The sequence below is a fragment of the Urocampus carinirostris genome, chromosome 15 (genome assembly GCF_059441175.1).
Source record: "Urocampus carinirostris isolate Australia breed hairy pipefish chromosome 15, RoL_Ucar_1.0, whole genome shotgun sequence".
Taxonomy (NCBI): domain Eukaryota; kingdom Metazoa; phylum Chordata; class Actinopteri; order Syngnathiformes; family Syngnathidae; genus Urocampus; species Urocampus carinirostris.
This window is the reverse complement of record NC_142363.1, coordinates 24068580-24087546: the sequence shown is the minus strand read 5'-3', so window position 1 is coordinate 24087546 and position 18967 is coordinate 24068580. Positions and strand designations below refer to the sequence as shown.

At 36.9% G+C, this 18967-nt stretch overlaps 1 protein-coding gene across 2 annotated transcripts in view; it reads right to left on the bottom strand.

Annotated features, from left to right (window-relative positions):
* palm1b (paralemmin 1b) overlaps window positions 1–18967 on the bottom strand; it is a 50992-nt gene that overhangs the window by 9095 nt on the left and 22930 nt on the right. For both annotated transcript variants that reach the window (XM_088354136.1, XM_088354137.1), the window contains exons 3-4: window positions 12562–12604; window positions 10834–10914 (exon numbers count right to left, since the gene is read on the bottom strand). In XM_088354136.1, the coding sequence (XP_088210262.1) occupies window positions 10834–10914; window positions 12562–12603 (123 nt within the window). In that variant the 5' untranslated portion in view covers window position 12604. The remainder of the gene's footprint in view (window positions 1–10833; window positions 10915–12561; window positions 12605–18967) is intronic.

Genomic DNA, 18967 nt, shown 5'->3' with positions numbered 1-18967 from the left:
AGTGCGAAAAAATTAAAATTATTTTTTTTGCGGCAAGGCCAATTAATGGGTATTTATTGGATTTCTAGCCATTAATTGGTAATTTAATGGTATACTAGCCGTGTCAATATGGTCGAACAAACTGGTCCCTCTAATCTAATCTAACCATTTTTTCCTTCGGTCCCATAACCGTGCGAAGATTACAATCAATACAGCGTAGTAGTAGTGGTGTACACTGTGTGCGTATGGGCATCCACGACGTACGTGCTTGAGGCAAAACGTGAGCCAATCAACAAGCCCGATTTTGTCCCGACCAATAAAAAGCTGCTTTGCAACCACACTATGTACGTACAGCTACCGTGTTTCCCCAAATATAAGGCCGGCCTTACTTCAAAATCATCGTCAAAAATTGAGGTTTTGAAATAAAAATATGTGCAAAAGTAATACATTTTCGCTAAAAATTTCTTAGAAAAGCATTGCCGTTGTTAAATAACGTTGATATCTACGGTTTTCATAGGTAATATGAGCCTCTTATTTGCAGGAAGGTTGAATTTCATTTCTCATAAAAAGCTGGGCCTTATATTCAGGGTGGGTCTTATAATGGGGGAAGCACGGTAGCTTACGCGTATGCATGCACTGTCCCGATTGTGCGTGTATGTGACCTTGACCGCATACGAAATGCTCGCGCGGCGTGAAAAGTTGCACGTTTGTTGACACAATCGACTAACAAAAAACCCGAATATTTTCGCAATTAATGGGTTGCAATAATTGCTAATTATTTAAATTTTGCAATAAATGGATTTATGAATTTAAGCAACCATTCCATTAATTTTTCGCAATTAATGGCATTAATTTTTCACCAATCATTTATTGCTGACCCCTGTTTATGACCCCCTTAATCACAAAAATGTCTCGAAGGACTGCACAGGATTACAATTACAAAATCGCACAATTACCTGATCTTAAACCAGCATGCACTTATAGGGCCTTATAATGGGGTGCGCCTTATGTATGGAAAAGGTTTAAAAATATATCATTCATTGAAGGTGCGCCTTATAACACGGTGCACCTTATAGTGCGGAAAATACGGTATACATTTCTTGCTCTTCGAGTATACGTTTATACATGATAGTTTAACAACCAGTTCAGGGTGTCTCCTGCCTACTGCCCAAAGATAGCTGGGATGGGCTCCAGCACCCTTGGTACCCTACTGAGGATAAGCAGTGCAGATAATTGATGGATGGATGATAGTTTAGGTACTTTTGATTTTTACCCAAATCAATATTTTTTTAAAAAAATGAATTAGTTTTTCCCCATTGGTTGGATCCATTAACCACTAGGGTCGTAGGGGTACCATTGCCTGTGGTGTGTCTTGGGCAATCAGAGCCTGGTTGTGCCCATCCCCCTCCAGGCCACTAGGAGATGCTAAAATATACTGTCACTTTGACACTTTCAGTGCTGCTGACACATAAACATGTCGATCTTCTCTATTCCTTTAATTTTTGGCAGTGAATGAGTTTTTGATTCACGTCCTTGAAAAAACGGAAACAAATACTTGTCACAGCTATGAAGTACGAATATAAACCACACTGAACAATTTCTGCAGCTGTTCCAACAGGAAGTGACACGCATCTGACCTCTAGAGGCCGTATGCAAAAGCAGCTGATAATGTTTTCCTGAAGCACGCAGAAAAAAATCTTCACTCATGAATTCCTCAGCTGTGATGCAAAAAGAATTTCGACAGGGTCTGCTTTTTTTCCCTTTCCTCCCGGCTAGCGTTGCATGAATCAGTTGTTGAACTTTTTGGGAAGGTGAAGCGTTTTAAAGTAAGCTATAAATGTCAGAGGGGCTCACCGATGTTTCTTATCGAGAGTTTTTTAATCTGTGGAAGTGCTTTTCTTTCTCTGTTCCCAGGGAGTGTAGCGGTGTGCACCAAACACACTTGCACAGGATACAAGACATTTAATAATAAATCTGGATTACCTCACACACACGGAGATGAAACGCTCTAATATATATGCATAAACTCTCTAAATGCTGTTATACAGAAATGAAAAATCCAGTAGATAAAATAGTACATTAATAAACAAGTTTGTCCATGCAATACTTTATGTATATTGGAAAACATGTTATGTAATGGAGCACGGCGGCGCAGTGGTTAGTGCGTGTGCGGCACAGTTCTAAGGTCTTGGGAACCTCCTGTGTGGGTTCAAATCCAGCTACCGGACTTACTGTGCGGAGTTTGTATGTTCTCCCCGTGCTTGCGTGGGTTTCCTCCGGGCACTCCGGTTTCCTTCCACATTCCTAAGACATGCATTTCAGGTAGATTGGCCGGTCCAAATTGTCCCTAGTTGTGAATGAGCGAGCGAGTTGTCTGTCCCTGTGTGCCCTGCGATTGGCTGGCAACCAGTTCAGGGTGTCCCCTGCCCACTGCCCGATGATTGCTGGGATGGGCTCCAGCACCCCCGCGACCCTACTGAGGATAAGCGGTGCAGCTAATGAGATGAGATGAGATGTTATGTAATGTGACCAATCTCCAGAAAATGTTGTGAGAGTCCTTTAGTATTTTTTTATGCATTCCAAAATTTTGTGTGAGGTCAATTATGTGTAGCAATTTACAGCAGTTTTGTGTGAGAGAGAGAGAGAGAGAGAGAGAGAGAGAGAGAGAGAGAGAGAGAGAGAGAGAGAGAGAGAGAGAGAGAGAGAGAATACAAATTAGAAAAGCGTTTTGTAGTTCGGTATTTCTCAAAATTTTATAGTGATGTACCCTCAATGGAATATTAAGTAAAAAAAGTCAAGTAAATACTTGAGTAGTGCGTACAAAAAATAAAACGATTGTATGATTCACAGACATGTTTGCCCATTTAAATATTATTTTTGTTATGTCATTTTGTTTTTTTCTCAGTATACCTAGTAAAAAAAACAACAATAACACTTCAAAAGCAAAGCAGATAATTCATGATAATCTGAATAATGTTTTTGTATTAGTGAAAAAACATCTTTTTTAAAAAGACAGTTTGTATTATTTGACCACTAGATGTCACTTAATTGTGTTGTGCAACCAAAAACGAGTGCTTGAAAGAACAAGGAAGAATACAAATTATGGAAACTCAAATCTACCAAAAATCACTGCCTTTTGGGTACCTGTAGCAGAAAGATTGCGGACAATCAAGCCAGCTCATTTTACATAAAATAAATGGAAAATTCTTGCCCTACGAGTATGTGCATGCGTTTTTATGATACTTCGTGTATTTTTGGGTTATTATCAATACGTTTTTTGTTTTTAAATGAATCAAGTTTATTTTCTTTACAACTTGTAGGTGTTAAAAAATACACACTGTCCTTTAAAGTAAAGAAAGCTCTCAGAATAAGCAAAATTATCCGGCACCAGACATATCAGTTCTTTTTACTTATTTAAAGGACAACAGTGTTGGGAGTAATGGGTTACAAAGAAGCATTCCTATATTTAAAATGAAGTAACTAGTAACTGTTTCGGTTACACAACCAACAATGTTTGTCAATGGTACAAGGGAAATATATTGTTTTGGAGTGGAACTGGACTGAAAAACTAAGATATTGACACTACTTTTTGAGGTCTGCTTTCAAATCTCCAGTAAAATTCCTTCAAGTACTTCCTATTTGAGAAGTATTGCTCTAGTGTTTGTGAGAGTATTTTAGTTGTCAAGTTTTGCAAATTTTTAGCGCGCTTTAGCAAAATAACTTTAGTAGACTGTCTGTGTTTCACCATGAGAACTATTCAGTAGTTTGTAATACTGTAGTTGTTACAATACTTTCTGACAGCATTTATCAGTACATGAAATGAGCATTGATACACTTTATTCTGTGTATGCGAGCGTTTTCAGTCCTTCTTAAGGACGTATGTGTGATTTGCTTATAATCGGCATCCAGAAACCTTTCAGTTGTATATGCATCTGTGTTTGTGTTGGTTTCCTACGGGTGAGAACTGATTCTCAATTATGTTCCAGACAGCATCTCATTGTCAAGGGTGTTGTTATGTGATGTAAAATCCAAACACTCGCACAAACACGCACACACAGTAATTTAAAACCGCCTCAGCTAGACTTGCACTAAATTGAAAACCTCTCTCCCTCTCTCTCATTCGCTCTCTCTCATCTCAATCCCACCACACCCTTCTCCACCGTTTGTAGTCACACACATGCACACGAATACACACATGCACATGCTCGAGTTGGGTCGTAAAGTTGTGTGTCTTCCCATTGTTTTACTGGATAAAAAGCTGCAAACGTAGCACACAAAGGGCGGAACTGGAGCACATACAAACACAGACACACCAACTCGGGTCTGTTGGGACATTAGATAAACTCGGTGCTGTTAAAGAGGGGGAATCTACCTCTATCAATCGATGATCACATTGACCATAATACATTCGCATTGAAACAGCTTGCTGTGCAAATACAGCAGTATTTGCAGATTATGTCATTTTAGCGATGGTCAAACTCTCCAAACCTCTCTGTAAGCATTTTACCCTAAACTGTAAGGGTCAGGGGATCGATCCAAATATCAATATTATCGTTACTGAGCAAGTACTTTCCTCCGATCAGTACGTCATTATCGACAAGTGATGGACACCGTCTTATGATTTTGAACATCACTATAATAATTATGTTAGTAGATTGCATGATTATACATGCATTAGAACTTTCATATTGGATCCAATTGTGTTTACACTTTATTTGCACTGCTTTATTTTTGAAATATGGTGCAATGGATGGTGTTTTAGTTATTTTGTTGACATTGTTGTATATTATATGTGTTTTTCTTACATTACTGATTTGTAAAATCTGTTTTTTTCTAAAACAGTTGTTGTAGTATTTTATTTTCTTATATAGTAAAAGGTTTTTACTTTGTATTGTTTACACCATGGGTCGCCAACCTTTTGTTTAACTCAAGAGTCACTTTCTTTACTGATAAACGTAAAGGGCTACCAGTTTGAAATGTATTTGTAAAATAGCAACTGTTATCACAATGTTGTTACAATTTCATTATTATTTAATATTCAGGTTGTAATGATTAGAAGTTGGATTAAAATAAGCACAGTAAACCACTAATATATTGTTTTTAAAGACACGGATTATGTCAGATTTCTAAGGAAATCACTACGGTCTATTACCGGTGAGCTAATTTCAGAGCCACTTGGCAAACTACTCAGCCGCTCTTAGGGGGCTGGATAATGCTTGTGGGCACCACATTGGGAACCCTAGGTTTACACTATTAGTAATTTCTGACTTATTTTAAAAATATTGTGCAATGAAAGGTATACATACTTTTCATGTTGAATTTGTAATTTTGTTACAATTGCTGTTTTTTTTAGTTTGATACTCAAAGTTTGCATTGTAGTTATTTGTTAAATATTAGATTATTACCATATATATATATATATATATATATATATATATATTAGTTTGAGAGCGGAGGGCATCAATTATTCATTGACAATGACATTTCCAAGCAAAAAGTATCAATATTGGACCTGTATCGATCGATACTACCCTGTATTTACTTGAAATCGGATCAATATTAAAGTTCTCAGTATCGCACACCCCTAACTAAGTCACATATTTTTGGAGATCGTAATCTCAAATCATTGTACCAATCAAAACAAATGGAAATAAGGTGCACTTGATTATAAGCTTTACCCTGAAACATCCTTTAATGTGATATTCATTCATATATAAGGCACATAGGAATGTAATGTACATGACATGAAAACTACAGTTAGAGTGAGTGTTGCATAAAAAAAGTCTGAAAATAAAAAAACACAGTTCACAGAATATAAGTACAGGAAAGCATTGTTTTTCGCAGAGGTTAAGTTCCAAAAAGAACCAGTGATTGGCAAAAAACTGCCCTTTTTACAATTATTGAAATGAAATCACTTATTATACATTAAAATCGAAATTGCGAGAAAATTTGCACGTACGTAACGTATTTGAACATATTAAGGTGTAATGTTATCGAAGACAGGTAGAGAAGAAGTGTAAGTGACTGTTTGGCCAATCAAAATGCAGAACTTTATGCAAATCTGTGAAGTAGTGAAACTATGAAAAGTAAACCAGGTTATAGCGAGGGTTTACTGTATTCGGAAATCTGGGTTTACAACTTAACTTGTTTAGTCTGAGGTGTCCTTAAAAAGGCAAATATGCCCAACTGAGTTCAAAGAGCCTTTTTATATTTTACTCACTGAGCCTATCTGCTTTTATCTTACTTATAATCATCCCTGTTCCGGCAACACAGCACATTACTCTGGAGCAAAGGAGGCGAGGGGAATGAGGGTTTTTTGAGTTATTTCACGTGCGTGCTTGCTCTTTTCTTTTATTCTAGGATGAAAATGGTGAAAATAAGAAAGGGACTGTTTCAAACACAGTCCAGATGCCAACCCAAACCCCCAAAATAGACATGTACTTGCACGTGCTATACAAGTAGCTTGATAGAGGCTGCAATTATTATTTCAGTCAGAAGATGACGTCAGCAAGTAGAATATTTTAAAGTTACGGACACCAACTTTGATTAATGTGATTCATTCATAAATTCTTACCGTATGTCGAAGCATTTCATTGTGTTAATACATTTTAGATTTTAGTTACTGTATTTTAGAGCAATATGGCACATTTTTAAATTTCTGACAAATATTTGGTTTTTAATGGAAAATGTTTTGTTTCTAAAGCACTTATCGGCTATTTGCGGTTCTGGCTATCAGGGAACGTTTTGCTTGAGGAGCTACATTTAGACAAACGTAGTTTATTGCTGCCATCTTGTGACCTCCATTTGATATGATAGCGTCAATTAATTTCAGATTACTAAAGGAGCTTTTGCTCATTAGCAGCAGCGCTACGCTATTTGGGCTTGCTGCTGCGTGCACAAATTGCTTTTGATTGTGTGAATGCGTGCAAATCAGTGAGGCGTTTCCTGTCGGTGGGAGCAGGACAAAGCCGCGTTTCCTCTACAGAAGCCGTCTGTATTGTCTGAGGCCGGCGAGTTCCCTGCTTGAGGTACACAATGACCACACATGCAAACGTGATAAGAGATGAGTTCTGAAAATAGATGAACCCGCGTCACTCGCTCCATTTGTGTCAATAGTATCCGTACTTTCTCTCAAGAGTTTTTGAGAACATATTACAAACACGTTTTTTCTCTTGTGATGCGTCAAAAGTCTTCTTTGTTTTTTAAATTCAAACACTGGTGCCATCTGGTGGTTGGGGCTCGAAATACACTAAATGCTTTCGAAAACATCAGATTCATATTATATCACAGACGTTCGTAACGCGAGTTAATGAAATACGACTTCTAAAGCAAATGTATTTCATGCAAAAGAGGGCAGCTCAAAGCTGTAGTACTTAAAGGAACAAAGTGTAATAAATGATTACTAAAGTAAAGGTTGCTGCGTAGTGTAGTGCAACTGAAAACAAGTGCTACGAAGCACAACGAAGAATACAAACTATGGACACTCAAAGTAACCAGATCGCACCATTTTCCTTTTCATTTTTTGCCTAGTGTTTTTCAAGGTTTTTGGTTTTAGGCTGTTACCCGTAGCAGCAAGATGAAAAAATGTAACAGGGGTGGGCACTTATAACAATTTGGCTTCAGCCTATTCTCTATGGGCACATGTTTATGTAGTAGAGCTGTTTGAGTGCAAGTAGTTTATTGTTTCCACGTGTTAATAATAATTGAGGCTGTTTTTTGTACTGTATCTAAATAAACTTTATTCATATTATTTAAATCAATTTTGTTTCTTTTCAATTTATCAAGTTTTTAACCACAAGGAGGGGCTAAATAATACATAACCAAATGCCTAAGCCTGTAAAAGGGATTTGTTTTCTGGTTTCAGGGTAAAACTGGGTATTTTGTTGTACAAGAATTATAAAAATAAATAATAAAGGTTTCTCCTGTCACACTTACTTTTGGAACCCTCACGATAAAACCTGAGTTTACTGTGTCAATTATTTATTGATTGATCGTTCAAACCCAGCCATAGCATCCACTTTTGTCACCAGTACAGATTAGTTAGGTACTAGTGTTAAGATTCCCTAATTTCACCACAATATTTTTCTGAGATTGCACTGTTTTTCCTCTAGGTCAGGGGTCTCCAACGTGGTGCCCAAGGGCACCACAGTGCCCCCTAAGGACAGCCAAGGTGCCTGCAGACCTGTTCCGAAAATAGCTCACCAATGCTGCGTCTTTGGGATTTTTTTGATAAAATGATTCTTTTAATGGTTCACTGATTCTATTTATGCCTGCTTCCAATAATCAACCTGGTAATAATGTAGTATTTAAAACCAGTACTACCTTTTTATGTGGGAAGCAAAAAAAAAAGGAAAAAAAAAGAAAACGGCCTGGAGAGGGATGGGCGCTGCCAGGCTGTACATCCCCAAGACACCCCTAGATCCAGGTGGTAAAGGATTTGTGAACAGTGAAAATTGTAGTCATAACATAGTAATTACATGATAAGACGTTATTTTATAAATGCATATGGAACTGGGTACCCTTTTCTCTGTTTGAAAAAGGTTGGGGACCCCTGCTCTTGAAGATACATTTTTGCCCGTTTAAAGTATTTATTCTTCTATAATATTGTGAAACTTGAAAAAAATAGGTTTGAATATTGTACAACCCCAAATTACACCAAAATGATTAACTAAAATGAGTAATCTGTAATACCTCCTTAGCCACAGTGATCATAAAATATTAAATATTTTTGTTTCATCATTTTCTTAGTCCAAATTATTATTTCATATTTCAAGAAAAAAATCATCATTAAACTGGTACCAGCATTTAATTTGTCAACATTTTCAACATACGGTGTTTCTCAAGATTTTTTTGATGAAAATAGTGTGTCTTGGCTCAAAAACACTGGTTTATAGATTGTTTTCTTTCATCTTTTTTAGAGTAATGAACACTATTTTTACTTCTACTGAAGTACACAGCACGAGTGCGCACACGTACGTGCTCTTACCACCTCTGCTTATCAGCCACCCTGCTAAATAACTTTGATAGCATTGACTGACAAAAAGCATGTGTGAAAACTCTCATGTTGTGTGTGTGTGTATAAGTAAGCATGTGTGGGAGTTCCAAGTGTTATCTACTGTCCATTTGGAACATTCCACAAAAGTGGTCAGCGAGGCTTGAACATGGGCTTCAAGAATGGCGAGTCGGAGCCCGACTCACGCAAAGGGCGCCGTGGCTTGGGAGGCCTGCAGGGAATTGGCAGCGTTTATCAGCAACACGGGTTTAAGCGTACTAAAGGTTCACGGTTCGACAGGACTCGTGCATGTTTTTGCAGTTAAAGGAAGCGGCAACAAAGAAAAAGCTGTCAAAATAAATACAAGGATCGCTTGATATCATGCTGTTATAACAACATATCCATGGAAACTCAAAACAGCAAAGAGAAAACCTTGTCCAAAGGCAGAGAATGTTTCGAATTTTATTTTTCATCCGTCCTTGTATTTTCGAGTTTTTCTCTAACGCGATTTTCTAGTCAAAAAACAAACAAAACAATATTTTAAAATGAGTAAATAGTCTTATATGGTAGATGGCAGTTTCTTTTCAGTTTTATTTATGTATTCTTATTTCACAAAAAACATATATTTTTTAAAATGGTTAGATAATTATTCATGTAATAATTTTGTCTGTAAAAATGATGAAACATTTTTTAAAAATTGAGAAATATTTTGTTTTTTATGAAAAGCTAAACTAGATTCAAATAAAAAAAATATTTCACCGTTTTCTTTATTGCAACAAAATGGATGGAACTGAAAAAAAAACCTCTCAAATAGATTAAAACATGTTTCTTGAAAAATCACAAAATGATTACCGGTATTTGATCATTTTCACCCCCCCCCCAAAAAGAAGAAAACTATCCAGTATTTCTATCAATAAAATGTTTTAACTAATTAAAAAACTAATCATACATTGCTTCAATAAAAATAAAGACATAAAATGATAAATTGCCTAAGAATTCAACATGTCTTTATTCCACCCTAATTAAATTAATAAATCTTAAAACCATCGCAAATAAATATAGATACTGTATCTTTAACTTTCATATTAAGGCAGGGGCCTCAAACTATCATCCTGGGGCAGCAATTGGCCCTTAAGTTGGAGACCCCTGCTCCAGAAGGACACTATAATACTAGACCAATTTCTGCAGTTGTTTTTGTAGTATTTCCATAGTATGATTTTTGTCGTATTTTGATAGTACCGGTATATACTGACGCCGCCATTGGTGTGAATGTGTGTGCGTGTGTGAATGGGTAAGTGTGAAGCACAGTGTAAAGCGCTCTGGAAGATCTTCAGTGACTTGAAAAACTCTATATAATTGCAAACCGTAATCACAATCATAAATAAATGTAAATTCATTGAATGATTGAAATATTTTCAAGAACATAAACTCATTGTTTATCTTGTTATTTTGATCAAAAAGTGATTAAGATATTACTTAAATATTTGGAACAAATCAAAAAAATAGTTTAGAATCTATGAAATACAAAAGAAATCAGAATTAAAAAAAATCATGATTCCAAATAAAGGTCATGAATTATAAACAAATAAAAATGAAAAAAGATAGAAATAAATGAACTGACGTAACTGACATCCCAGGCATGTGTCGGCATATCAAGAGAGCTGAAAGTCATTGTATTTTCACCGTTAACCAGCCGGATTCAATTAGTGATTCATTACATCCTTTGGCATTGTGCTATGCTCATTTCCTCCTTTCAACTTCCTTTTACAGCGAGATGAAACAAATTTATCTTGGATATTTGTTTAAAAAATGATAAGGGACGTACTTTTTTTATTGAAGGGTGTGTTTTTGTCGTAGCGTACCTTGAGATGTTGGAGTTGTCGTCGGTCATCGTCCAGCTGCCTCCTCTTGTTCTCAATTTCGGTCTGCTTCTTTCTTTTTTCCTGTAAAAACATTAAAACTTAATTTTTATATGAGTTGGTTGCTGCAAGACTTTATCACCATTTTATAATTATTTGATTGTAAGCCATTTGTTGGGCAGGAAAGAATATAAAGTGGGGTATTGCCAATGGATTATATTTTTAATTTACCATTCAAATCATGCAACAATATATTCTAAACTAATTTAGTGTTCACTAAAATAAAAAATAAAAAAAAAATAAATACCTTACTTTTGAGTTACTTTTATGTCATCTTTTGATAATAGTTTTGGGGATTTTGGTCTTTTTTTAAGCAGGTAAGATTGATGAAACTGTTTTCTGAAAATTAATGTTTTTTAGTAATTTATTTTTAAGGAGCCCGTTTAATTTCATTTAAATATTAATGGTCAAATTTGGATGTTCCTTTAAAGGCACTATTCTACTTTCGCTCCTTTCTGGTTGGCGCTAGCAAATAGTGAACATGATTTAATCCTTTGTGAGAAAAAGACAAAATGCATAAACCACAATCATGTCTCTTATATATATATATATATATATATATATATATTTAAAGGTTTTGCTATTCCAAGTGTTCAATATTGAGCTTGGAGCCTACTGCTGTATGAATTGTTTGTCTGCCATGTGTTTTTATACCGTTTCCTGATGTGCGAAACAATCGCCCTAAGCTGGCTACGGCAAGACCGGAGGGTCAAAACCAAAATCCAAAAGCTATGCAAACCAAATTTCTAGCACCAGATGTTTAAATGACATGGTGAGGACACTACAGCGACACTATATATTATTTGACCGCTAGGGGCGGCTGTATACTTTAGTGCCACCAAAAAACAGTGTTCAGGGGCACAAAGACGAATAAAAACTACAGAGAGTCAAAGTGACCAAACCGCACAATTTTTCTTCTCATTTACTTGCCCCCCTTTTCGTAAAGTTTTTGTTTTTTAGGGTACTCCAAGCAGCAAAATGTTAGACAATTATGTCCGCTCCCTAAAGATGAAGCTCAATTTATGTAAAATTAATACAAATTTCTCAACCTGCGATAGTTAAAAATTGTAAGTTTGTATATAATTCAAATAGTATTTGCTTAGTAGTTATATCTATACTGTTTTATCTTAAATTACGTTTTTAAAATGCACACCGTCCCTTTAAAAAAACAAAACAGTTCGCATTCAAACAATTTAAAACGGTTGGGCCAAAATAAACCCAAGTTTGGGTAAAAAATGGATTAACCAAATGCTTGATTTTACCCAATGTCCTGAGTTGTTTTGCATAAACAACCACTTTATGTTTCTGTTATGTTTAAAGGGACAATGTGTAATATTTAGTGCCTCCTAATCGTACAAAAAAACCTTAATTCAGTTAAAAAAAACAATTATTAATACCTGAAGGATCGTACCAATTGTATGTATTTCTTTAATCAAAGCATCATACGTCGAGAAAATTTGTTTTACATAGTAGAATCCTTACCTAAAGTTGCCGCCATGTCTGTCTGGCAATTTTCCGCTATGCTGTGCTCTGTTGTAATGTAAGTAATTGCAGAAATAACAGGCCAGAAGGAGTGTACTAGTAAGCATCTGCGTGCATTAGCCTTTGATGTCCCCTAATGACGCAAGAATCTCGGCTTCAAAAGGTGTCCTATGTTGCTTTTCTACTCACAGCGATGACCTGGAGCCTTTCTTCTTGCGACACTTCTTCCATCCTTAGGGCAGAATGAAAGAGAAAGAGAAAATACGAGGTCAAGCATGTTCGATGACATCAGCGTTTGCTCGCCGGCTGCAAACGACAACGAAAAAGTGTCAACAAGTTCAATACGCGTTGCTTCTCTCGGCTTTGGATCATTTCCAACACCGGAGAGTTCGCTCATTTGCCAGCATGAGATTCCTGCTCTATGTGTAATGTGTTCCAGACAAGAAGAGTGAAAATGGCTGGTCCTCAAAAAGATTGGCAGTGTTGTAGGAAATGGCCATTTATTTTCTATTCGAACATCATAAATTCGAATGAGATTTTCAGCATTAGCATTGAATATTATGTATTACATGAAAAAGCAGGTGTCAAGAATGTAGGGCTAGCAATGATATACTCATGAAAACAGACATATCTGGCTCATATCTTCTCTGTGACGTTCCAATTTAGTGTATGCAAAGCTGAGGCAACACAGTTTTACCATTGGTTGGTTGGCACTGAAGATCAAAATTAGAGAACAACTCATACAGAAAATAATAATTTTGACATCATGACACCTTTACTGCTCAACAGTTTGAGATTTTGTTGTGTCTATAGTACTACAACACTTTTTTTACACAACAGAAAAGGCCATCCATCCATTTTCTTCCGCTTAACCGGGGTCGGGTTGCAAGGGCAGCAGCGTCATTCCCAACCGCTTCATTTAGCTCAACTGACAAGATCCCAAGGTGTTCCCAGGCCAGCTCAGGGACATTGTCTCTCCAGCAGGTCTTGGGTCATCCCTGGGGCCTGCTGCTTGGAACACATCCCGAAGGGAAGTGTCATTCTCAGACCCCAGCCATCATAGCTGGCTCCTCTAAACGCGGAGGAGCTCTACATTGAGTACCTCCTAGATGACGGAACTTCTCTTCTTATCTCTAAGGGAAAGCCAAGCCACTCTGCGGAAGAAACTCAATTCAGCCGCTTATATTTGGGATATTTTTCATTCGGTCATGACCCACAGTTCATGACCATAGGTGAAGGTAGGAATGTAGAGGGGTAAATTTAGAGCTTTGTCTTTCAGCTCAGATCCTTCTTCACCACGACGGACCAGTGCAGGATCTGTATGACAGCAGACACTGCACCAATCCATCTGCAAAATAGGTAATGAATATCCTTGAAGATGAAAACATTGAAACAATGGCCTTGGCTGTCCAGAGTCCTGATTTCAACCCAATAAAGGACCTCTTGAAAATCCTTGGTGACAAAGTTATGGTTAAGAAACCCACTACAATCTCAGTACTGTGGAGGAGGCTGGAGAAAGAATGTACCAAAGCCTGCCAGAGCAGTGTGAGAGACTTGTGCTATCCTGTTGCCACAAATGCACTGAAGTCATTCACATCAGATGCCTGTACAATTCTTGTTAATTGCTGGCAGTTGCAACCTTCCGGATTTTTTTCCATGCCAAAGTGTTGTTGTTCTCTGATTTTGATAACAGCTTTTTCTGTTTTTTTTTTTTTTATATTTTGGGTTAAATGCCTTTAGATATTTTGTAAAAAATACGTTGTGTTACCTTGATATAGACACAATACAATGTAATATAACTGAAGAACAGTTTTAAATTAAAGTTTTAGACAGTTTACACTCATGCTATATGTCTCTATGGAATCTTTTTATAAAAGCTCATTAAACAATCTAAGTTCACTGATGAGATATTCGATGATGAAAACCCACAGAACAATCACTAAACACATGAAAATGCCAGCCAAGCATCCAGAACAATTCGATTGAGTGAGAGGTAGAAATGGGAAGATCTCTGCACATATAACGCACTCTCCTATCCTGTATCATTCTTTCTTTCGTGTTTGCAGTATTTTCTGACATTTTCATCGAAGAACTCCTCTCGCACCTTGTTTTTAAATTATATATGATAAAAATGACAGTCAAACTGAGCCTCAGTGATCTCGACTAACTTTAGGAGAGAGACCGATGGTTCTTAGAGTCAAAAATGTTCCCGAATCTTAAATGAAGAAATAAATAAATGGATGGGAAGGTAACTCTTTTCATAAACAAATATTGACACTACTTACTACTGCATTATGATTCCTTTTGTGTTCATAAAATATGAAGTGAGTTGAAAAATTTAATCAATTTTGATCCATCTTTTGGAAGGTGTTATTTCTTTAAAAATGACAGCTCTTCACAGAAAAAAGAAAATAATTGCCCCAATAGCTGACAATTTTGCTCTTTTTTACTTTAATAGTAAATTTATGGGCAAATTTGTATGAGGAGATTTTGCCTTTTATATTATATTCCCAAAACACAACACGATACATATTTCCATGTAATGTTTGCACTAGGAGACTACATATGACATTTTGCGTGGTGCTAATGGGCAGCTAGCCAGTTAGCTAACATAAATGTATCAATCTGAGTTTGGCAGTCTCAATTTACCAGCTATAATCAAAGCTTGTTTTTGTTTATCGAGTAAGTTAAAAAAACATTGTGACAGGTTAGTCTGTGTTAAGTAGGTGCTATGTTATAAATAGGAAATTCTATTTTGTCAGATCACTAATTGCATTAAACTCTCCGACAAAGAAGGCGGGTGGATCACCAATAAACAGGAAGTGGTCCCGCAGAAACAAAGTCATATTTTGTCAATACGTCAAGTCAGGTGGATTGCAGGAAAGCTGACTAATGACTTAGCCAATTCCCCTGATGAATGCAGCCAATTCCTTTCCAGGAAGGAACACATTAAGGGCACCGAATAGAGCCCCAGCAGCTCGTTGCTAATAGCATCGTTCCTCCGGCAACGCTGTTCACTTTACACCAAGAGAAAATATCAATATATACATGGCCTTTTGTTTTCTTTATTCTCTAACATTGGTTTCTGGCACCTTATGTCAAAGTTGTGATTGTGTGTGTCATAAGATAAGATATAATGCCTGTTTTGGCGTTTCCACCACAGTAACATGGGTTTGAGTCCAGTTACATACAATATGCAATTTCTGTCTGCCACAATAATCGACTGATCAGTCGTTGCACAAATATAAACCGAGCGCAATGGGTGCAAATAATTCTGGTAGCTCTCCCTTTAGCTTTAATCCTATGCACCTTAAAGTTCAGTTCGCCTTAGATATGAAAAATATATGACTAAAGACTATTATGCTGCACCCTCCGGATAAAAAAAAGATGGTGTTAGTGCAACAGTGTGCCTCAAAACCATGTGCTAAGGCAGCCCATAAACACTTCATTGCCTCCAGCAGGGAAATCTTTTGAAAACTATGTGGGCTGGTTTGTTTTTCACAAAAAAATAAATCATAAGAGATGCCATTAAACGAAGTCAAGGGAAAATTGCAAGCGGCCATTTCACTTTTGAATTGAAGAATTGTGCATGAGAGCTCATCATCATCTTGACTCAAAGTAGTCCTTTTACCATAAGAGGAGAAGTACATTTGGAGTCAATTGAATAGAATCAAAGATGTACAACTTTAATGCCCTCCAGCTCAGCTACCTGAAACTCTCAGCAGGTGTCAAATAAATATACAAATCTGCGATTTGCAGTTTTGTTTTTAAATGTTCTTGTGCTTTCTGAAATTTTTTCCAACGCTATTATGAGAAACTCAGCGGAACCTAATGAAAGCACCATATTTTACCCACAACTACTCAAAAAGGCAAGATAGACAGCTAGTTGGCAACGGATGAATGAATAATTCGACTCATACAAGTCATACAAGTGTCTGGCAAGAGAAAAAAACAAAAGTTTCCGATCTACACAAAGAATGATGACAGTGGAATGACTCTTGAGCTTAATGACCCTCCCTCACTTAGCGTTGCGAGAGAAAGGAAACTAATCTCGCGTCCTCTCTCCTCACAAGCACTTTACTCTCCGAATCTCTGCTCCACACTTGCATGTCTTCCTTCCTTTTCGGACAGACAAATAAAGACGACAATACCCGATTCTGCACTCGCACATTCACAATCTCTCGGGCCAATCACGTATGCAGGTCAATCCGTCCGAATGTCTGAGGCCACAAATCGTCAAAACTCAAGGAAGTCCGCTGAGGTCCAATGTTAGCAATAACGGGGTCAGGAGGGGCCGGCCCTCAGAGATGGGCCATGAATAAGGCCTCTCAAAGGCTCAATCTTATTATACAATGAATTATGACCAGATTAAAAGCTTCCTTAATTATACAATCATTAACATAAAATGTTTAAACAACGTTTACAGGGTTTTGCAACATAAAACGTTGAAAGAACCACATTGGACCCCAAAGCAAATCCCCAAAACATATGTTGAGATCTACATGTACAGTGGAACCTCGGTTCTCGACCATAATCCGTTCCAGAACCCTGTTCGAAAACCGATTTGTTCGATCACCGAAATCATTTTTCCCATTAAAAATAATGTAAATCGTTTTAATCCGTTCCAACACCCTGAATGTTTACCTTGAATGTTTAACGTAAACATAAAGCTAACCCAGGCTAATCGTACGTTCGCGTTATCGTAATCTTCCGTACAAAAGATTACGCTAACATGAACGTGTGAAAAAAAAAAAAAAAAGGGCTAAAACACTTCGTACACCTATATTAAAAGCGAAAGCAAAACGAAGCACGTCCACACGCGATAAGTTGGTCACGAAAAGAGCGATCTACACCCGTACGCCGCTCAGCATCGCACCTTAGCCTATGCACTCCAGCATTACCGGCGTTCGAACTTCGATTTTTTGACCGAACAGCGAAGCAAGAATTTCTCATAATTTTTGGTCGGACTCCGATTTGTTCGAACGTAGAGGCGTTCGAAAACCGAGGTTCCACTGTATTTGAAAATATTAAGAATATTTGCTTCATGATCGTCTTCCAACAGAAACCATATCATTTTCCCATTATGTAACATTTTTGAAAAGGTGCCTAGGAGCCACTAGGAAGCGCCAAAGAGCCGCATGCAGCTGCAAATCCACATGTTTGCTACCCCCAAACTATCAAGATCAAATGAAGAATTAAAGATCCATAGCTAGCTAGCTAGTAAGCTGGCCCATAACGTTTAAAGTAGTTCTTCAAATAAGTTTGAGGTCCCTACCTTAATGTGAAATTGGAAAGTGCATCCCGCTCAAATGATAGATTCCTTAATTACTGATTGACAGTTTTTTTTTCATATTCATTGATAATGTCTTTTTTTTAGCTCTTCCTTCGTAAAGATTTTAAAAAGATTTTTGAGAACAGTGCAGTGTTTTTATCAGAGATTTTTTAGAGACTTCACCCAGACCCAATCTTTGACTGCCCCTAAGTAAATTAAGTCTGAAATCTATAAAATCTACAGAATAACTAAAGATCCATAGCTATCTAGCTTGTGTAGACCTATTGTTCAAAAAGTATATCAGCTTTTATTATCAATGAAAGATACAAGTTCAAACTAACATCAGGAACTTTAAGCGACACCAGTCTGATGTCAAGAAACCACGAGAACAAGGTGCAAACAGGGGAACTGAAACTTTGAGAATTGGCTGAAACACAAACATGTACGAACGGCGGAAAGCAGAAAACCAAGGTTACGGTTTCCTGTTGACCTATACGCCTCAAAAAGGTATACAAATTTCGCTTATTTCGCATAGAGAGACTATTGCCAAGATTGTCCGATTGAAGACATGTATTCCGGTGGTCTCCAGGATATATTCTGCCAATAAAAACTTCTTGAGAAGCAGTTATTCTCCTCAAATTTAACGAACACGTGAAGGTCAAGATCAGAATCCATGATCCTTCTTTATTAGCCAGTTAGCCTACCCTACAGATACAAAGTAACTACTGTGTTAAGGAATCTTAAAAAAATATCATACAATCTATAATCAGCAATTAGATGAACAGAAGAACTAAAGCCCATAAGTAGCTAGATTGCTTGTTATCTAGCCCTGCAAATTTAAAGTAGTTCTTCAAATGACACAAATTAAGAGCCTACAGCCAATGTTCCCTGTAATTTTCCCTGTAATTTTCCACGGGTCTGAGCGTTCACACAAAGTCGGTGAGCAACGCTTAAAACAACAGTGAGCAACCATAATCCCAAGTGTGGCAAGATAATTCATTATCAAACATGTCCAAAACTTGACATCAAGTTCCATTTTGCTGAGTTTCCGGCAATGCAAAATGATTTTTCTCTTTTGAATGAATTGACTCATGTACTATTGCAAAGGTTGTACGGTCTACAAATGTCGTTTGTTCTTACAATTCTTTCACAAGATATCCATTTCTTTCTATTTTGTCGCATAATATTAACATTTTTGGGGGCTTATTTAGTCAGTTGTAAGATACAGAACTGTACTTAATCACATTTTTTAGTAGAAGTACAATGTTGGTAACAAGATTCACTTGATATAATTGGAAATTATTTGAATGCAACACAAACTTT